Consider the following 20796-nt stretch of genomic DNA (forward strand, 5'->3'; position numbering starts at 1 on the left):
AGATATTCTAGGAACTCATTCCCGCAGCTCGGGAAAGGGTAGCAGAGACGGGGAAGGTTGGTACGGTTTGTGGCATGAGAAACTTTGGCGTGGCGTGGCCCGTTCGTGATGCAGTGACTCCAAGTTGATCCGTCCTCGTCCTATTGCTCCGAGTTACGGCGCATGTCCGACACTGGATGGCTCTCTTCCACATTCCTGTTTCGCCTCTTGAGTTGAAAGTTAAGTCTTGTTCAACGCTGTCCCTCCGTTTTTACTGCCGATGCCCCAGAGCACTGCTGACAAGCTCTCATTATTCTTTCTGTCGCGGTCAATGTTGCGTTGGGCAAAAGTGCCCGTGCCCGTGCGCCCTCCCAGGACTTCACATGCACGTTTGACCAGGATCAATAATAATCAACCCGCCAGATCGAAGCTAGCTCGAAAACGGTCAAAATGCTGTCCCATGGAGAAAAAAGCGCCGCCTTCGCTCGCAAAGACCTCAACGCTAATCAGCTAGCAAAGAAAAACCCAAACAACGGCAACTTCCCAAGGAAAATCGGATAAAACGGCTGGCGCAACAAAAAAAAAAAGAGCAGCAGCCTGACATTCACATTGCCACTGCCACACTCACCAGTGAGGTGACAGTTCTGAGTTGTGAGGTATTCTTGTCATTATTGTGCGGGGATTCTCCTCCTCACCCCAATCATGATTTGTCTTCCCCGACGAATCAGAAAGACCCTTCATTTCTCGAGGCACCAATTGGCACTTGCAGGCTGCAGCATCCGCTGTGGGGACGACGATGGACGACCTCTCTCCAACTTTGGTTCTCGCTCCTGGGAGTCTGGGTCCTGGACTCATGGCTGGGACCTGACTCCTGAGACCCAAGTCGCTCGACGTTGGCGCATGCTTTGCGATTCGATGAAGCTGCGATTACATCACCCAGCGTACACTGTCTGACTGGCAGTTGACCTTAATTTTCCCAACCTCTTCTGCTCGGCAGCTCAACAGAGTTTCCCGTTCTTTACGAGTATCCGTAGTACGTTCTTGGCAATTGGTTGCCTTTGTGAGCTCGAAAGCTTGAGGAGTACGAAGGAGAAAGAAAGTGACGGTTCATATTTCCGGGGACCCGCCGGAAACTCGTTGACCTGCCGCAGAGTCGATATCTCACATTCTAGGGCTCAAGAATAAGATCCCCGTTTTCAGTACGGACCGAGTCGATTGATCTCCCATTATCTACTCTGTATTGTCGGCAGGAGCAATCTCGAACTCTAAACATAGACATTGTTCAAACTTTAGTGGACGCGGTACATATACTTTTGTACTTTTGTCAATGGAGTCAGTGTGGAGGCCTTGTACTCTTTGAGTGTACATTGTACGTCCTGAGGGACCTCCTCTATACAACTCTGCGAATCTCACAGCATAATATTATTATCCCGTGACTCCTGGGATTATTCCCGCCAGTCTGCAACAAAAGCCACAAATTCCACCTGCTGACCACCAAAATAACAATAAACCCTGACTCAGGAGATCCGAATCCAAACTCGCTTGACAGGCGGTGAACCTGAGACTGAAGCATGCATGCATCCCAGCCTGCTGCCACCAGCTAATCCCTGGTATCTGGGCCCACCGGATCTGCAGCTACCGTAGCTGGAAATTTGGAAAGTTGGGTTTAGCCTCGAAAAGCACGGGTTACCCCTGCTGTGGCTGGCACGTTTTCCTTCAGAACACTGCTGCTCCTGGTCGGGTGTTTCTTCACACCAGCCTCCGGTGTACATGTATCTATGGAGTACAAGCGCCAGACAGGTCGCCAGGCACCGTTGTAAGGGGTCAACAATAGCAACGGGAGCGGACAGGTCACAGCGGAGGCTAGCTCCACTCGTAGTACAGCGAGGAACGCGTCACTTCTGATAGTACTGTAGTTCCTAGGTACGAGGAAGCTTTCGCGGGCTTGAAGCCGAACTCCGCAGTAACGGCTCCCGTTCTTCAACGTCACGCGACCATCAATAGTGGTCTATATGGCAACTCCTGTATGACTGTATGACTGTGCGACGCATTGCCGTAGATTATCGTTACTAGTGGAGTAACGACATGCTATGACAGTCTCGGCCGAGTCTTCACCTGACCTCGATGGCAAAGAGCATTGCATTGGGGCAAAGAGCTGCAGTTGTTCATCGAGAGCAGCTGGTTCCGTCTGGAAGACATGGGCCATCGAATGCCGTCGTCGTGTGTCAAAGGAATGTACTCTGTGCTGGGACAGACATTGCATACCGTTTGTCTACCGGAACCAGGGCCCACGATGGTCTTTGGTTGGCGAGTTGACTGCGTGAACCGTCATTCGTCCCTGTCGCGTGCATACACCCCTGAAATAGCCATTGGAGCATCTATAACTCTTCGACTTTGTTACTCCCTCATGCAGTCCAGGGGCGACATCGAACTTATGGGCTTAGTTATGGAAGCCTATAGAACCCAGCTCTGATCGAGTGAGCCTTTGTTTCGGTGCAAGATGATTGATTCGCAATGTACCCTGGTCAGATAGCCACAAAGAGTGCGCATTCTCGAATTCTTTGTTGTATTTTGACAAGCCGACACTCCAATCAGGGCTTCGATTGAGCTACGCGTGATATCACCGGTCGATATCCAGTTTGCCACGACAGCAAGAGAGTTGGATATCAAGGATATCATGGTCTATGGCAACCCCTAGCAGAAAGGACTGCTTTCATTTTGAGTATCTGCTGATTGCACCAACACCTACTCTGCTCAAAATGGAATCGCAACATTATCTTCAGAAGTAGGCCATCAAAGAAGCATATCCGGGCATGACAACGGTTTCTGCCTTAGCACCGGAGACTTCTCTCGTGATATTCGAGGTTTTCCAATAATGAAGACATAACAAGTCTATTCTCAAACCATTAGCATATAGTGAATGAAGCAAGGCGCCCATCTTGTTCGGTGAGAGCCCTGAGCTACATGACGCTGGCTTGACTGCTTAGTACGTTGGAAGCATGTCCGCATGGAACATAACATAGAGCATTGCATCAGCCGTCCATGTGCATATAGCCCCGCTCACGCGGTTCGCCTTGTCCAGTCGTGCAAGCCGAGAGAGTCTGACGATAATGTAGATGAAACTGGCCAGCAAGCAAGATTTTGAGATAGACTTGGTGGCAAAGGTGTGTAGCGATGAGGAACCTGCATAGACATTCTGACATAGACGTCGTGACAAAGATTGGACCAAAACTAAGAGATCTTGTTGTGACGGCTGTTTGAAGCTTGCCAAAAAGGAACCTTGAGTCTCAAGAAGCACAGCATGCCGGCAAGGTCACGGAACAGCAAAGACGTTAAATCCGTCGTGGTTTTTTTGAGATTGAAAGCTGCGAGCAGCCACGATCTGCGAAGGTGAGGAGACTTTGAATATGTCACTAGCCACAATTCAGCCAGGATCCGAAGGCTCTAGCCGATGAACCGCGATCCACCGGAGCATAGGCGCGGTTTGGCGAGGTCGATCTAATGTCGCGGTCCGAGAAATCAATTCCGAGACTAGAAGCGTTGGCCAGTCAAAGTTCTTGTCTTTCTTCGATGAGCAACTATGCAAGTGCTGCCCCCAACAGGTTGGACACACCATACATGACGAGATCCGGGAATGTTGTCGGACACAACTGATGCCGGATAGGTTCGGGTGACAAACCCTTGATCCAATGAAAGTGAGAGAGGCAGACGACTAGTTAAGATCTTGCCCGTTAGATGCAACTTCAAGGCAGTTTGCCGTCAAGATGAAAACCGCAAACAGAGTGACATATAGGACTAGGCCACTACCGTTAGGGCGAAGGCAGATTTCATCTTTCATAGACAATTCGAAGCAGGTGAATTCCAATCTCCGTTGCTGTTCCCCGAGTCCAAGATGTGGGTCAAGGTGCATAGTGAGAAATGCAACCAGTGTTGCTCGCACATGCGGGCACGAGTCACACTGGGTTCCCCGAAAACTTTGTTATCATTCCAGATCACAGTGAGCGGACCCTCGAAACTGGGAGCTTCCATGGACAAGTCTTGATACTTTCCTCGCTAAGCGCTACGAGCCCTCGACCCCAAGTCTTTAATCCCCACGTTTCTGAGGCGTCAAAAAATGGGTGGGACGGTTTTCCTTCATTAGAAAAACAAAAATAAGCCGAAGGCAGGCGTCGTAGCCAGTAAACTTTAAGCTCTTCGAAAGTGTCCATGTTTGAGGAAATTGGTGGCATATTAACGAAGGGATTGTGCAGCCCTGCAGCGCGAAACGCGGGCTGAAATCCAATGAACAGGAGAATCTTGCCAACCAAGGGATCATAGGACCAGAGTCTAGATGAGCGATCGTCTCCTCAACTATAGACGGGGAATATGGAAAACGAAAAATAGCCAAACTTTCCTTGGATCAACGGCGGATTATCTGGATTCGGGAGGCTTCGCTCGCTCAGTTGTCAAAACGATGAACATTGTGGATTGTTTGTCACCACGCAGAGAAGATGTACCCTACTGCATATGCCAGATTTTGAGAATTTCAAATCAGGGAATCTGGTTTCATGAAACATCTCGTCTGGATGCTTGCTTCAATATCGCTCACGGACGAATAGATTTCACTCCTTGCAAGTCACCGAAGCCATTACGGCCAGATGCTGCTGCTAGCGAGTGAAGGTTGAGAACCGGAGTTGTACGGGATTCATCGTCCATCCAGTGCTGCAAGTTGTGCTGCAAGTTTGACGGAATCACTATCGTCAGTCGTTAATTTCAATGTGCGTCTGAAATTCCTCCACTCCTTTGTTGTAAGAGATACCGAAGTCAATCGTGTGCCCTTGAGCCAGTTATAAAAAGCGCATGAACTGCTCTAAGACGGAGTATCCTAGCAGCGAACTGAGAATCGCATTTCTTCTGACTCGTTATCATTAGCATTGCCAATCGATCATGGCGCCAGCAGCTGTTAGCGTTAACTTCCCCCCTACAACTGAGTTCAGTGTAGCCCCCGAAGCCTACTATTCGTCTGGCTTGCGTGCGCGCTTCCTCATTGATGCGGACCGGACCGCGGTGGCTAATAGTCCAGCAACCTATGCCAAAATTGGGTACGAAGTGGACGAAATAGCCTATAGGAAGCGTGTCCAGGCTAGCCTCGCCGCGGGAAACTTACCTACCAAAGTCCCTGCGGGTTGGCCCACTCAATTGTCTGGGCCTCTCGTCTGGAAAACAGGGGATTTTCCAGACGAAAATGAGTATGTATATCACTTGACAGACGAGAACAAGCTTGAGATCTCCAGAGCTTTGGAAATATTCAAAGGTTCGCACCCCCCCCTTTCTCGATCGCTGACATCCTTACCAAAAGTGCTAGTCAAGTGAGCAAGAAAGCTGACACACTCGAGCAGGCCATGGTCTCGGTGGCCATGAAGTCTCACAGGCGACGTTTCCTCTCCCCTCACTCGGAAAAGAACTCGTGAAGGTCCGCAACGATGTGTACGAAGGCCGTGGGTTTGGTATTGTGCGCGGTTTGGATCCAGACGCGTACCCGCTGGAAGACCTCACAGTGGTGTACTTGGGCATTTCCAGTTACATCGGCGAGCGGCGAGGAAAGCAGGATCAGCGTGGTTCAATGTTGAGTACGATGCCCGCCCTCAAAATGGATCACATACAAGCCCCAGACTGATCCGGTCCTGTTTCCCTATAGTGCATGTCATCAAACGTGGCGATCAAGAACGAGACATCCAATACAGCGAAGACAAGGTAAGAGAGGACATGTGAGGGAGTCTGGTGTCTTTTACTCCTGCCGTACCCTCTCCTAGGCATTATCGCTAACGAGCGCGTGCCTAGCCATTCCACACCGACACCGTCACCGACTGTTTGTGCTTGTTCACCCGAAGCCTGTCCGAAAAGGGTGGGCGCAGTATTCTTGCGTCGGCATGGACCGTGTACAATGAGATTGCAGCAACTCGACCGGATGTTATCCATGTTTTGGCACAGCCTAACTGGCCGTTTGACACGTAAGTTTCCGTGCTTCGTCCTACATCGCAGTAACTGCGGCCGGTGCCAAAGGCCAGGCGCATGCGGATTCCCTGCCACAGGTAGCTGACTGGTAAATAGGTTCGGTCGTACGCCGCCATATTATACCCGTCCGGTGCTATTTTATCACCACAATAAGCTCATCACGTCCTTCTCGCGCCGGTTGCTGGTGGGACATGTGCCATTCGACAAGCGGACTCCGGGAATCCCTGGACTCACAGAAGCCCAGGCCGAGGCCCTGGATATGGTTCATTTTGTGGCACGGAAACATGAAATTAACCCTCGGATTGAGCGTGGGGATCTGCGTTTCATCAACAACATGGCCGTGTTGCACCGACGCGAGGCCTTCGAGAACAGCGCAGGAAACGCCCGGCATCTCATCCGGATCTGGCTGAATAACGAAGAAATGTGCTGGAAGCTACCGCGAGCTTTGCAGCTTTCATGGGCTCGGATCTTTGACGACAACGAGCGCAGGGAGCACTGGGACATCGAGCCTCCACGGAAAGATGGCAAAATCCTGAGAGTTGCCGGGTCATGTGATTGAGTGTCCCTAAGCAGAGGACGGGCGTCGTTGAGAGGTAAGGGCGAGGCGAAAGAGGACGAGATGAGGAAGGGGAGAGCTTCGAGGGCTTGGAACTGGGGGTTGGAGAGTCGCGGGTTGTGGATCGGGAAAGACCGAAAAAAGTTGACATGACTTTGCGACGAATTTTCAGCCGAACCGGCATGTTTAATTAGCTCACTGGCTTCTCCAAAAGTTATCACTTTTCTACTAAAAGAGGGTTTCTTAGTTATTGTCTTGTCATGATCATTATCAGTCATAAATCCTCTATCTATTTAAACCTGGTACAGCCTCCTTTCCATAAGAAGCAGGTCGCGATTATACTATAATTGCCGAGCTCTAAGCAGTCGACCCGGGCGTCCAGTCAGAATCATACAATTGCGAAATCCAATACAGATCAGCGCCAAAGTTAACAGTGGAACGAATTTCGGCCATGTGCGCGCCTGTTGTCGAGGTCAGCTCAAGTTGTTGGGAGGGTTAGATGACTGCTACTGCCAGGGACATCACTCACGTCGAGCACGGTCGTTGACATAGAAAGATGTTTGTTTGACGAAGTTGAGCTCATCACTATTCAAATCCGCCATCGCTCTCAAGTTGTTTAATGACTCCTCGTCATAAGTCATATGGAAGGGCAGGACGCCTTTGTTCAGGTAGTGGAAGTGCGCCAACATCGTGCGCATACCGGTCTGCATTCCTTGTATGCTCACCAGGTTGGCATATTCCTCCTATGTGATTGTGTGCTGGGTCAGTGTTATCCGTTCATATCAGAAGGAGTGAAACAAACCTGCAGGCCAAACTCGCGGGCTGTCTCCCAATCGCGCCTTGTGAGCAGCGCGCAACTGTGGAGCAATATGAACAGGGTCAAGTAGATGGTCAACCAATGTTCGCGCTTGTTCTCCATGATCAGATCCTTCAGTGCCGAGAGTACTTTGTTGCTAAGCGGACGGAGTACTCTGGTGTACATGATGCACTCCATCTGAGGAATCATGATCGAGGGCATCGGTACAACCCCATGGAAAGGGCTGCTTGGATCATCCACCGGCATACTTCCAAGCGTTTCATACGAGCAAATGCGCTCTGGGTTGCTGATCTTACGACAACCGACCCAGAACTTCAGGCAGTCCACGATCAGGGCTTTTTCTCGGGCAGTCTGCCTCGAGTAATGAGTAAAGGTTACACATCGCCAAGGGTGACAAGAAGCCTACCTTGGCTTTTGTTTGATACTGAAAGGCAAAGAAGTAGGTGGTCCAGATCAGGAGGTCCAGATTCCCAATCGTTTGCACGATGTACTTGCCCACATATTTCTGTGTCAACCATTTCAGCGTTGACGCGGCACTTTCCATGCTGACAAGCGCGTACATTGGCATCCTGTGGCGTTTGACGAACGGCCCTGATAACCATGTCGACTCCAGCATATCACCTTCCATCGGCACAAACTCTCTCACCTGCACATCATAGGGAGCGTCGACACAGATTTGCGACAGTGTTATGGTCTTGATTTCCGATGATGCCCATTCTGTGATGTCGATTAGGTCCATACTCTGCCAACGCCTGCTGAAGAGCTGACACGGCATGTCTTGTTCTCGGTATAGCGATACGTCGGTGATGATCCATCGGAGACACGGTAATTTTCGTATACTAGGAGCCTTTGAGTGATGCGAGCGTTGGCAGGTGAGACAGTCACCACCGAGGTTCTCTGTATCTGGATCACACTGCAGGCGCGCGGTATCAGCAAAGTATCCAGGGAAACAAAGGAAAATAGATAAAGCGACAGTTACAAACCCTGATACGCATCATGCGACACCGGATACAGCCCTTCAGGATCCTTGTAAGGGCTGTGTTGCGGCGCTTTCCATCATCTTTAAACGGGCCACGGCGGCGGGTGCCGCCGGATTTGCGATGCTTTCTCTTCGATGAATCTTCAACTGTAGATTTTCGCTTTCGTCGAGTTCTCTGGTAAGACAGGCATTGCGGGTTAGATAGCGATGGCCTTCGTTTGCAGAGAGACGCGACGTACCGGTGGAAGAGACCAGGTCTTACTACAGGGTCCGCGCGGGGGCGCATTTACGACATTCGAGATTTGGTCTTCCAGTTCAGCCGCCATATCGTCCTGCTCTTCATCTGAGGCGACCGACGAATCACTCTCGGATCCTGTCATCGACATGACCCAGGATGAGGATGCGCTGGATGAGGACCTGGTAGGGCGGCCGTACTCCAACCGCATCGCGACCGAGTCGCCCGGCTCGCTCGACAACGAGCCAGGGGAGAGATCGTACGAGTTTGGTATCCGGCTGCTGTGTTGGCTATTGAAGGCGCTTTGGGCGCCGAGCAGAGGGGCATTCCATGAAATCGGGTATTGGGTACAAGAGAGCGACATTGCCCCGTGGGTTTGCAGGTCAAAGTCTGGCAATACAAGCATCTGATCTCCCACGACTTCCTTCGCATCACTCACTGCATCGAACGTCGGGGCTAGTCCATGCAAACCAGTCGTCACTGCAGCAGGACGAGGTCTGGAGTCCGACCAGTGTCGTCCAACGTCCATGTTAATCATCCGGCTGGGTAGTGGGGGTGGCGGGTTCAGCGCGTCTACAGCAGCCGGATTATTCCTTGCATCCCTGCTCGCTTTAGTTGGCAACAATATTGCGGTCATTGGGCGCATGCAACAGTCGCAGGTCAGAGGCCAGGTCAGCAAGCAGTGCTGGCGGGAAAGGCGCAAATAAACCAGCAGAGGGGTTTGTCTCCTGCTCGAGCCGTGACGGTCGGAGGATCCAGAGAGGCCTGGGAGTCAACGTTCAAAAGGGAAAGAAAATTATTTGGCGGGTTGGGGCCTTGCAAGACACCATACCATGTTGATCCGTGGGTGCAGCAGGGATTGGCCGCGCTGGCGTTAAGGGAAGATGACAGACGCAATTAAATCCTTCCTTTTCAGAGCGCTGGGCAAGCCTTTATCGCTTAGGAGCCTGGGCGACGTTATCGAAAGTCTTTCTTCCGCAAGTCCCAACAGCCAGAAAATGGACCTGTCAATTTGCGGTGCTGGAGGACATCGTGGCTGCGGAAATGCGCAGCCGGTGTTGATGCCATCGTAGCCTGCGCGATCCGGCCCTTTCCCAATCTCTCGCAAACACGGCTTTCGCTTTTCCCTTTTCTTTTTTTCTGCTCGCTTTCCCCATTGTTGCCTGGTTTGAGCTTATTCATGATTTCGTCCTATTTCATGCATGAGGGGTAGCCTCAGGGCTTACGAGTCCGAGTCCCTCCCTCGGACCTCCCTATTTCTCCCTCTCTTATTGCGCCATTTCGCCCCATCTTATCAGCCTCGCCTCTTGACGCCTCCCTCCCGATTTTAGCATTCCTCGCTCGTTATCTTCATTTCATTCGCTCCTCACAAGCCGTGTTGGCTTGGCTAGGCGTTCCTGGCGTTTCTGGTGCTGCCGGTAACCCACTTCCTTACATACGGTCTGCTGATAAACGGACAAGACGATCAATGGAGCTCAGTCATCTTATCGTCGACGCCGTCTGGCGTCCGAGCTTTGTCTTGAAGTACCACGAGCTCCAGAATCACCTGCATCCCTCCTCCAGCCGAATCGGACCTCCATCGTGGCATCGCTCCTTCCTCAACCCTCGAAACCGAGTCGACAGTCTCGACACCACCTCTTCTCGCTGGCGAGTTGACGGAGCGACAATTTGTGGCAATTGCATCTATGCCATCCCGTTGAACCTGCTTCCAGATCTGCCACCGTTGCGGATCTTCTTATATGTCGCAGACCAGACCGAATACCCTATCGCACTGCGCGAAGGCCTTGATGCATGCGCCGGCGTGCCATTGCGAGACGGAAAGGCTATTTCTGAGCTAGGCCTAGCAAAACACCTCTGCCGTGCATTGGATCATCACTGCGCTCGTGATCCGAATTTCCTGCAGCAGTATCGGCAACTGCCGTTTGGCTCGCGGCTGGTCTTCGAGGATATAACTCCTGATGTTGCGGACATGAGACTGGATATCGAGCGGGACTATGATATTGAGTTGAATATGGAGACATTCCAGTCTCTCCAGCAGTCGTGGCCTGATGTTTCCTCGGATGCCTGGCCGCCGACTGTGGACATTTATGATTTGCGCCTCATCCAACAACTCAACGAAGCTATAAGCCTGGTGGAAGCACCTAGCCATCAATCCGTCATTTTCAAGGCTGCGACCAAGTCGTTGCACCATATGTATCATGAGCTTCATTTTTTGCTTACATGCCCGCCGCACCCTCACGTCATGCCTCGACCATTGGCGGTTGTGACTAAGAAGAGTGCCTTTGGGGGAAAGGTTGGAGTGGTTGGCTTTTTACTCCATCATTTCAAGGCTGGTTCACTGCGTGATATTTTGCCTGCCCGACAACGTGCGGGGACTCTGCCGAACTCTCTCAAGCTCCGGTGGGGTCGCCAAGTGGCTTCCGCACTGGTTCACCTCAACCGGGCGGGGACCTTCTATTCCGACTTGCGGCCCGACAATGTGCTTCTGGACTCCGAAGACAACGCTATACTGTGCGACTTCGAACAACGCGGAAACTGGTATGAGTGGTGCGCACCAGAGATTTTATACCGGCAATACGCTGAGAATATCCGGTCTCGCCTCCCGGAGAGGGTTATCAGTTCGCCTTTTGACCGCATGTTGAAGGGATACACGAATCCACACACGTTAGCTACGTCCACGTGCTACACATCCGCCGAGACCCCGATTGAAGCGAGAAACCGAGCTTGGTTTGCCTTGCCAACGATTGCACAAGAGAAAGCCTCTGTATACTCTCTGGGGCTTCTCTTGTACACGATCTTTGAGGGGTTGAGCAATGTCCAGCGCAATGTGGCGAATCAATTCCCAATCGAACCAGATTTGGAGTTTCCAACCATACGCCGGACACCAGACGCCGTCGAAAAAATCATCAAGCAATGTACCAGTGATGTCCCGGATTGGCAAGCTATAGGTTTACAGTCCGAATCGTCCCGAGTAGTCCGAGTGGGTAGCTTGCTATATCCTGATGCCCAGACTGATCTTCCTCGTGACACGAGAGAAACCTTCGACACTATCATGACTTCATTTCTTAATTTTTGGCGTATAGAGCTGGCGCGAGCGGAAAAGTTTCTCGAAAGCCCAGAATGGGAAACGGGTGATTTTGGGACAAACCGGCCACGGCTATACGAAGTTTTGGAGGCCCTTGAAAACCTATCGGACGTGGACTAACAAGTATCTCACTTCATGAGTGCAGGAGAGCGCGCAGGCTTCAAAAGGTAGAACTTGGCCGATAAACCACGAATCTTAGGATTCTACTAGCAGTACATTTCATTAGTGTGCTTTTTGTTACCCCTTGAAATCGGAATCTGCCGGACTCTGCTGATGTCACTCGCCAAATTCCGCTCTGTAGTCGGTCAATGCTTCGACTACCAGCTGAGCTAGGGAAAGCAGCCTTTCTTCGTCCAGTCTGCGCCCGACAAGTTGCACAGCGGCTGGAGCGCCATGGTATATTTCGGGATCGTCTGTTGTACGTCAGAACGAGGTTTTCAGGCCTGGGAGGGGGATCAGACATTCATTCATATTCAGGCCATCCTCATCGCTCAATGCTTTGAAATTTGGACTGACGACATCTATATCTTTGTTCGCAAACGTGACCGGAATGACGACCGAGGCGTAATCCAGTACGTTGACGGAGCTGCTATATGCTGGAGCCCTCAGTCAGACCATAGGTACAGCCGAGGAGAAGGTGCAACTTACTTGATGGGTAAAATTTGCCCGGCAGTACGCCTGCGTATGGTGTTACCGGGGATATAACAGCCTCGACAGGACGATCTACTCTGGCGATGAGCGCCTCTTTTGTATTTCTGAGAAGAAGGACTTACCGCCAGTTCGCTCAGCTGTCGATGTCCAATAATCAAGGTATCGTTGCCGGTAGACTTTCATACGACTGATGACCTGTTGGTACTCAGGGAGGGGTAAAGGTGCTCGCGGCTTGCCGTTGGGGAAGAGGTTTGTGATTTCTGGAACAAACGGTTCTCCGGAAAGCTGAACCGCGTCATAAACATCCGGACAGCCATCGCCTCGAGCAATCAAACTCTGATGCATCTGTTACAAAAATGCTAGAGGAGCTTATGACTGAGATGGTAGGCTTACATGGATTTCGAGGGTGTCTCTGTGGTGAGGCCAGTCCCATTCAATCAACTGGCATGGTTAGCAAACCTCGACACCATCACGAGAGTGACAAACCTGATGTCCTTTATTTGCCAATGCCTCTTTTACTATCTCCATAGCACGCGAAACAGGAGGATGGGGGGTAAGCACACCGTCATTGGCCAAGTACCCGAAAGCGGGCTTGTATCCCAGCTCATTCCGCGGATTATATTCCTTTTCAGATCTCCATGGAATCGGAAGAGCGTAAGGGTCGTGAAGCCACGGTTCTGAAGAGAGAAGCGACTTTATGATCATTTGGAGTGCATCGACTGAGTGGCCCATGATCCCAACCACGGTTGGCATTACTTCCTGTCCTTCTCCCTTTGGAGGCAAATGTTAGCACAGCTGGTCTCTCGAGGAATAGGTAGTTTTGCCATACAGTGTTTGCTGTATCCTTGAAGGATATCCGCCCTGCTGAGGGCTTGATGCTGAAAAGGCCCTGGAACGAAGCCGGCATTGATACGGATCCGCCAATATCAGTTCCAAAGCCAAATGCGCTTCCCCTCAATGCTTGCATAGCGCCCTCGCCTAGGAAGCATCAGTTCCGCGGAGCTTACGCCGAACATGAGTGAGGAGGAAAAGAAAAGAAAAGAAAAGAGTGTCTGCCAGACCTCCTGATGAGCCGCCCGTCGAGAGGTTTCGATTGTAGGGATTGAATGCATATCCGAGAATGTTGTTATTCGTCTCAGGGGCCTTTTCACCGGTCAGTTGATTCTGAAAAATGTGCGATGCGCATCAACTCACCCAGAGACTCTGCATTAATGTCGTCTAATGCTCCGTACTTTTTTTCAGCTGTTGTTTGACAGGTGAGTGGCGAATGCGTTTGTGCGACTTACCTTTCCAATGGGAATAGCGCCAAGTATGTTGAGCTCTCGTATAAGCTCGCTCTCGACATTTCGTTCTTTCCCCGTACCTTTTTCTCCTTCAAAAGTACCGATCCAGCCAATGAACCCCATGGTTGTATCGAGTCCCTTGATGTGAAACTGGTCCTTGAGGGTAACGGGAATGCCATGCAGCGGGCCAAGAAGGCGCTTATGCTTTTCGAAGTAGGCGTCGAGCTCCTGGGCTCGCTTGATGGCTTCATCGAATCTAATTTCAAGCAGAAGATTGCTCTGGAACAGGGAGACCACGGTTTTAGGAGATGCTAGCCTTCTCTCAATCTAAACAGACATGGAGCCAACTCACTAATTGATGAGCATAGGCAGCCCTCTTGCAGAATGCCGTCACCACGTCCACCGCGGTGAGAAGTCCGTCCTTCATCCTAGCTACAAGCTCAGGAACATCCATCTCAGTGATGTATCGGGCTTTATCGTCCAGCAGATTCTCTATGTAATCACCAACAATGCTGAGGCGAGTCCTTCCGTCTTCCAATAATTGAGGCTCTAAAATCCATTCCGGCGGGATTTTGGCCAGGTCTGCTTGCCTCTTTTCGCTTGCGATCAGCTGCCAGCTGGCCTGGCGGCGGGAAAAGATTTCCGAGAGCTTCCACATATCAGACGTGCCATCCACGAGTGTCAAGAAGGCTGACACGAGGATGACGACGGCAATAAGAAAATGGAACACGGATTTTGCTGCCATGACGGGCGCTCTTTATACTTCCTGAACTCTTTTATGGAGACGCATTTTTTTTTTCTTTGATCACTCGCGCTGCCTCTTTATAGCGCCGCATTTCTTGAGTGCCTGCCGTGCTGAAATGCGCTGTGGATCAGGGCAAAGAGTGATTGAGCAGCGAATAGGGGACTCGGATCCCAGAACCTAAGCAAGCGAACCTTTCTCTGGAAGTTTGGAAACGGTCTGTATAGCGACTTTATGCCCGGGGAAATTTTGGGCCAATGACCAGCGATTTTTAAAGTTGGACCGATGAAGAGACTCCTTTGATTAGGAGGCTAGCCAATCAGCGGTCGGTCTTACGATATGCTCACATCGACTCGCACGAGGCACTCGAAGTTGCGGCCGTTCTGGAAGATCACGATAGACAGTCGGCTCCAAGGCAGCTGCTGGACGCTGAAAGGATGTGGAGCCCGTCCATGTCAGGTGGCTGGGAGAATGCCTCGTATCATTCTCCCGGTACATCCTGGGTCCCGGTAAGTGAATTGCGGTGTGGAATAATCATCATTCCCACCGTTCAGTTCGATCAGAGGACAGCTGTTGCAGGATCCGGCGGGCGTCGCGAGACAGCTTTGGATCCGCAGAGCACAAAAGTCTTGGTTCTGTCGACGGATGCACGGCCACACATCCGTTTTGAAACGCACCAGTCCTCTTGCTGCATCGTACTTTGGTGCCTGTAGATCAACAGGTTCGCTACGATATCCCTTTGGTCTGCGTCCAAATCGCTCAGCAGCGAAGCCTCGCAGGCAGATTTTCTAGACCTCGTAGACTATGCACATAAGCACCTTATCAGCAGGGGTTTACTGTATAAGACCGAGTCTCAGCAATCAGCAAAGCACAAAGCAACTCCTGTCACACGTCGGCAAACAACAAACAGCCCAACGAGACGACAGGCCCATCTTTCGAGTCTGCATGTTCAAAACACAAGAGACGGTGAGATCCCAGCTGGCACATGCATGCATGCATGGCAAAATGCATGCTTACATCACCCGCACGACTCGTTACGACCTCCGAGCCCTCAGCCCTCAGCCATCGCATAGGGGGATCCAATTGAACTCGCCGACTTCAGAACCCAGGGGATGCCCGGACCCGGAATGGAAATTCAAGCTAGGCAAGGCCCTAATGCCGAGTTCCCGGCAAACATGTTTTAGTCGACTTGAATTCTGGGTAGACTCAGAGACGCCCGTCAGGACGGAGGACTAGAGTCGCAAACTTGCAGATGATAGATATAGTCTCCGGAGCCAGAGCCACAGGGGCGGCGGGCCTGTGCAGGCTACCCGTCCGGCGTCGGGGCGCCGCTAGATACTCCGTACTCAGCCTACCACCGCGAGTCCCCCTAAACCCCCCGAGAGCACTAAAGGCTGCTGATCTGGAGAAGTCTCTCTCGAATAAATCACTCCCCGAGTCTGAGAATCCTTGATCCTTCATGACTCCGGCCCCGGTCCGAGACGCCAGAACCGCGCGAAAATTGTCGACATAGTAGATAGATATCCACTTTCTCGCTCCGGTCAGGTGAGCAGTTGCCCAAAGGAGTCCGACTCAGGAGTGCCCAGTGCACAAACCTCGTGACCATGTCCGTTGAAACCTTCCCTCGGCTCGGGGGAACCGGAGAGCTGAATGCGCTGAATAGACTTCAGACTCCGCAATGAAGAATAACAATATACATCCATGGCCCCAGTTCCAGAAACTCCTTTCGAGAACACCTTTCTCCCCTTTGTTCCTTCTTGCCTTCCCCGTCACTATCAAACCATCACCAGTTCCATCCAAAACCAATCTCACCCTCACCTCTGATCTTCCCTCTCCCCCCCCGTAGCCCTAATAACCCTCTCAACCTCCCCCCTAACCTCGGGCATAGCCCCCCTCATCTCACGCGCAAGCACATCCCGAAAACTCGCAAAGGCTTCCTTCTTCCCTTTGAGATCCTGATTCCCGCGCTGCACGAGCTCCACGAATTCACGCGTGTAGATGTCCGGGTTGCGCGCCGCGTCCACGTAGTCGATTATCTCCGGCGGGAGCGCAATGGATGTTATCGGTGGGTCGGAGGGGTTGATGTTGGCGTTGGCATTGTTTGTAGGGGTGGAATGAGGGTTTGAGGGGTCTGCTGAGGAGGGATCGTCGCGTGTGTGGATTGAGAGGGTGTGGAGGGATGTTGTGAGGTTTTTGCTGTAGATTGGTTTCTCGTGTTAGGTATGGAACTCGCTGCAAAGAGAGACGGAAGGGGAATAAGAAGGGCGAGATACATTTTCCGTACGAGCTCCTGCTGTGTCTCGGGGCCTAGGTAGCCATGGACGGCCGATTGGATCTCGAAGAGGTGCTGGATTATATCCTTTATCTCGTCTGTGGGGGTGAGTGTTAACCAGAGGGCCATTGAGCGTAGCAAGACGGTCAAGGGACGCAGGAACTGACTGTCAACTGTGCTTAGTGTTATTGGCACCATGATTACTTTGAGAGTAAGTGGGATTGTGAGGAGCTTGCGGAGTGGAATGTGAAACTGCGGACGATAAGGTTTGGTGATGTTGCCCGTATCGTTGGTCTAACCACTTTAGGTAATCTACCTTATTAAGGTTTGAGGGAGTTGAGGGCCTGAGGCCGAATGCCTGCCGCCCATTTTGGGGGCTCGATTATTGAAGGTTTGTCTGTTTTGAATTTATCTGGTTTAATCCATGACATATGATCCGATTAATCTGTATATATATGTGGCTGGTAAGATACAATGTATAGTATACCGCACGGACATCAAGAAGCCAGTCTATCAGACACTGCGACGCAATCGCAAATGCAACCCCGCTCCGAGCACCAAATGAGTGTTCCAAATGACGATGACGAAGACAAGGACAAAGCACAAAGCAATACAGAGTATATGGCTGAAATTGAATATGCAGTGGAGAGAGAGAAGAAGTAAAGTTACACTTCTTTAGTCCGTACAGCGGGGAACTTGGGTATCTCGATTTCCGTCTCGACCATCTCCAGCCCCGAGAGACTGGGAAAACGCCGGCTGAAGTTGGCCTCCCAGTCTTCGTTGGGACTCGTGGGGGCTGCTTCGTGGGTGGTCTGACTCCGGCTTTGTGGACGGTCAAAGCTGCTTGTCGGGCCTGGGGCTGGGTCCGTGCCCGTGGTCCCGGCTCGAAGGCTCTGTGGCTTGGGAGGCGCCGTTGGTCGGGGTCCCGTGCGCTGCGTCGCTGCGTAGGCTGCTGATGAGGTTTCCTGCTTTGGAAGTGGTGCCGGTGGGGCTCCGCCCCTCGTGCTTGGTCGCGAGGAAGAAGTAGTGGGTTGTACGTCCGGTTGCTTTGCCTGCAAAGCGGGATCGGAACTCTCAGTGAACCTCCCATATCCTGTGGCGGTCTTTGGTACGGGCGCCTTGTTGGACTCGCCGAGTAGCGTTTGCACCCTGTTCAGGATCGCAGGGCCTCCCTGCCGGCCTCCCTCCCCTTTCTCGGCGACTCGGCGACGGTATTCGGCGGCGGCGTTGGCAACGCGTTTCTCTTCCTGCGAGAGGCGCCGGCGTTCGAGCTCGCGACGCATCTCGGGTGAGATGTCGTCATCCTCGTTGTCTGAATTCCCGACAGTTTCCCCTGCTGATTCGGATCCCGGAACAGGCGACAAAAACGGCCTGGGTAAGTCTTCTTGGGCGGGGGATTGGGCCTTGCCCTCCTGGTTCGCTTCGAATCGGCGGAAAGCATCGCCGAATCGACCAGCTAGCAGAGTCTTGGTGCCGGAAAGGGACAATGCCGAGAGACTGGAGCGTTTGGTATGTTTCGAGGAGCTCCCGCTGTAGCGCTTTTCACGCTTCCGATTCGATTCCTCCTCCTTGGCCCGTAGATAATCAACATCCGAGGAGATGTTCGCGCGGTCATACTGGTCAGCTTCGGTACGTGCATGCTGCAGAGGTTCTCCAACGTCATATGGAGACCTTGGAAGATCGAGTGACGACCGAGCGCTCTCAGCACTTCGTGGCGGTAGCTCAAGCTTAGTGCCTGCGTGGACAGACACCGGTCGAGACCTGCCGTTAGCGGACTTTGACCGGTGCGAGAGGTCATCAACTTCCAAGTGGGACGGCCGAAGCGCCTCCAGAGATGGCCGTGAGGATGCTGAAAGATTAGAGAGGCGGTCGGATGAGATCCTTGGGTCGACCTCTAGCTTGTGAGAAGCGGTTGGCGATATGCCTTGTTTCGATTTCCTCCTCTCACTGTCCACGGATTTCGGCTGTTGCTCTGAAGACGGGAATCTATACATTGGCCGGCTGGACGGTTTCATTTCCGACAATCCAGGACTTGCAGGCGGTGATGTCATTGTGCCAGTAGAGATCATGATGGGCCTCTTGGGTGCTGGTTGGTACAAAGGCGCCTGTGACCGGGAAGGCTCGTCGCGATACTGATTATATTCCACAGGCGAAGTTTTGGCCGGAGCTGGTGCAGCTGGTTGCGAGCGTCTGCTTGGGATAGGCTCGGAAGCTGGCTCTTCAGGTGGCGATGGGCGCTTGGCAAAGGCCTCGTCGGCCAGAGCATTGGTGAGCCTCTGCGCAAGGGCGTCGTCCTCTTTCTTATCCGCGAAGCTAGGTTCAAAGTCAAACTTGCCACGTTTTTCGTGCAAAATATTGAACTGATCGAGAGACGGGAACCTGTCCGAGAACTCTTCTCCAGCATCTGGCGACTTTTGCCCGTCCAGCGCAGCAAAAGGGTCTGTAGATGCACCGCGGAAAGGCGACGGGCTTGGCCGTGCGGAGTTATGTTGCGAGGCATCTGGCCTTGTAGGGCGTCCACGGCGCATCGGAGCTATCTCAGGAATATTGATCTGAGTCTCCTGGATCGGTGGAGAGAACACAGCGCCGACTTGTGGTGTCTCCGTAGGGGACGGGGGAAGTTCTTGGTATCGGCGGGCTTCGGATGTAGATCGATGGGCATAAATCTATTGATGTCAGCCTTGGTTCGCGCCCCATATATAGTATAGTCATACATCTTGAATGGGAACCTCTCTTCCTTGCATTTGACAGACTTCGCTCAGAACTTGATAGATATTCGGGCGTTTCTGCGGGCTTTCTTTGAGCATCGATGCTGCAAGTCGTCAGTATCCACGTCGTTCGCCATGCGACAGTATACTCACAAATAAACATCTTCAGACGACTCGAAAAGGGTGGATAGGCGGGAAACTTGTAGGAAGCATTGAGAATGGCCATTTGCCCCACTTCCTCAAAGGGCGTTGTGTAGTAGCAGAGCTTGTAAAGGAGAACTCCCAGCGCCCAAATATCACTTTTCTCATCAATCGGCTGCTTCCGGTATACGTCAATCATCTCCGGGCTTCGATATTGTAACGTTGTGTGTCGTTGTACGTCGTCCTCAATCAAACGCCCCTCCGCAGCCGATGTTGCGGCGGGACGCGGAGGCGCAGCTGATCCAAAATCACAGAGCTTGTAAAGAACAGAACTTCCCTGGCGAGATATCAAAACGTTCTCCACTTTGAGATCCCGGTGCAATAAAGGAGGCTTGAGATAGTGCATGCAAGCGACACCTTCGGCGACATCGGAGAAGATCTTGATGACCTCCGGCTCCGTCAACCTGTTCTGCAACCGGGTATTCATGAAATCTATCAATCCTCCACCCGCGCAGTATTCCATAACAAGAAACACTTCGTATCCGCCGCCCTTGAGCTGCGAGGCATGGGAATCGATGTACTTGACGATGTGGCGGTGGCCCTTGAGCTTCTTCATAGTCTCAACCTCGGTCCGCATGTTTGCGAGCGCAGACTTGTCGGGAACTGCTACACGCTTCAGAACAGCTTTGTCGGAGCCATCGACAGGCTGTGAGAGTCGCACGACATAGACGTGCGCGAACCCGCCTTCGGAGAGGTACTTCTCGACAACGACTCGATGGCTACCGACCTGGACTTTGGTACCCGGTAGGAAGGTACCCGCGGGCGCATTTAATGCAGCTACCGGGTTGTATGAAGGAACTGGCCGATGTGACGCCGCATGGCTTTGGTAGGATTGGGGGTTGGCTTGATAGGAGGAGGCCATGGTGGGGAAGGGGGGAAGTCGGTGAACCCCGTGGGCAGGGCGAGAGGGATGTTCTTGAGCGCAAGTCGACTACCGTTGCGGCATAGAGGAGAAAGAATGCGATACTCCAGATAAAAAGTATTTGGATGCAATCCGAGGCAGGATTATGCACGAGAAGGCCAGTTGTCGGCGGGGAATGGTCGGCTCAACAAGATGAGGCGGTGACGTTGGAGGCGGTGCCTGACAACCCCAAGGGATCGGTCAATGGGGTTGCGCAGGAAAAGCAGAAAGGAAAGCACGAAAAAAAGACACGGAAATAATGCCACCTGGAGAACAGTAGAGGAGATGGAATCTGTCCAGCAGAAGCGGTGGTGCTCAGCCTCCGATTATGGGTGCCTCAGGTACGGATACGAAGCACGCAGCACTCAAGGTACGGCCTAACCTTAGCTTACC

At 52.2% G+C, this 20796-nt stretch overlaps 6 protein-coding genes across 6 annotated transcripts; 2 read left to right on the forward strand and 4 right to left on the reverse strand.

The window, feature by feature from the left end:
• Positions 1–4771: 4771 nt before the first annotated feature.
• On the forward strand, positions 4772–6794 carry BJX68DRAFT_23111 (TauD/TfdA family dioxygenase). The gene is made up of 5 exons (XM_071039300.1): positions 4772–5272; positions 5358–5588; positions 5657–5712; positions 5800–5969; positions 6070–6794. Exons 1-5 carry the CDS (start codon positions 4906–4908, stop codon positions 6530–6532), a joined length of 1287 nt encoding a protein of 428 aa, XP_070901778.1. The 5' UTR covers positions 4772–4905; the 3' UTR covers positions 6533–6794.
• A 1-nt stretch (position 6795) lies between these two features.
• On the reverse strand, positions 6796–9197 carry BJX68DRAFT_274111 (uncharacterized protein; the record flags this gene model as incomplete). The annotated part of the gene is made up of 6 exons (XM_071047586.1): positions 6796–6990; positions 7059–7272; positions 7332–7697; positions 7753–8259; positions 8330–8500; positions 8565–9197. The coding sequence occupies 6 exons, from the start codon at positions 9195–9197 to the stop codon at positions 6887–6889; spliced, it is 1995 nt and encodes a 664-aa protein (XP_070901779.1). The 3' UTR covers positions 6796–6886.
• Positions 9198–9859: 662 nt separating this feature from the next.
• BJX68DRAFT_23116 (kinase-like domain-containing protein) lies at positions 9860–11902 on the forward strand. The gene is made up of 2 exons (XM_071039311.1): positions 9860–9969; positions 10022–11902. The coding sequence occupies exon 2, from the start codon at positions 10029–10031 to the stop codon at positions 11763–11765; it is 1737 nt and encodes a 578-aa protein (XP_070901780.1). The 5' UTR covers positions 9860–9969; positions 10022–10028; the 3' UTR covers positions 11766–11902.
• A 19-nt stretch (positions 11903–11921) lies between these two features.
• On the reverse strand, positions 11922–14972 carry BJX68DRAFT_274113 (amidase signature domain-containing protein; the record flags this gene model as incomplete). Its single annotated transcript, XM_071047587.1, has 10 exons — positions 13932–14972; positions 13583–13858; positions 13358–13439; positions 13126–13274; positions 12783–13067; positions 12690–12737; positions 12419–12641; positions 12294–12368; positions 12107–12241; positions 11922–12058 (listed from the first exon to the last, which is right to left on the reverse strand). Exons 1-10 carry the CDS (start codon positions 14322–14324, stop codon positions 11922–11924), a joined length of 1803 nt encoding a protein of 600 aa, XP_070901781.1. The 5' UTR covers positions 14325–14972.
• A 1059-nt stretch (positions 14973–16031) lies between these two features.
• On the reverse strand, positions 16032–17001 carry nut2 (mediator complex subunit NUT2). The gene is made up of 3 exons (XM_071039094.1): positions 16761–17001; positions 16595–16691; positions 16032–16517 (listed from the first exon to the last, which is right to left on the reverse strand). Exons 1-3 carry the CDS (start codon positions 16789–16791, stop codon positions 16136–16138), a joined length of 510 nt encoding a protein of 169 aa, XP_070901782.1. The 5' UTR covers positions 16792–17001; the 3' UTR covers positions 16032–16135.
• A 257-nt stretch (positions 17002–17258) lies between these two features.
• Positions 17259–20364, reverse strand: BJX68DRAFT_253746 (putative serine/threonine protein kinase; the record flags this gene model as incomplete). The annotated part of the gene is made up of 3 exons (XM_071042765.1): positions 17259–19259; positions 19308–19405; positions 19455–20364. The coding sequence occupies 3 exons, from the start codon at positions 20362–20364 to the stop codon at positions 17259–17261; spliced, it is 3009 nt and encodes a 1002-aa protein (XP_070901783.1).
• Positions 20365–20796: the final 432 nt, after the last annotated feature.

This window comes from Aspergillus pseudodeflectus (genome assembly GCF_044049435.1).
Source record: "Aspergillus pseudodeflectus strain CBS 756.74 chromosome Unknown BJX68scaffold_10, whole genome shotgun sequence".
In the NCBI taxonomy this organism is placed as follows: domain Eukaryota; kingdom Fungi; phylum Ascomycota; class Eurotiomycetes; order Eurotiales; family Aspergillaceae; genus Aspergillus; species Aspergillus pseudodeflectus.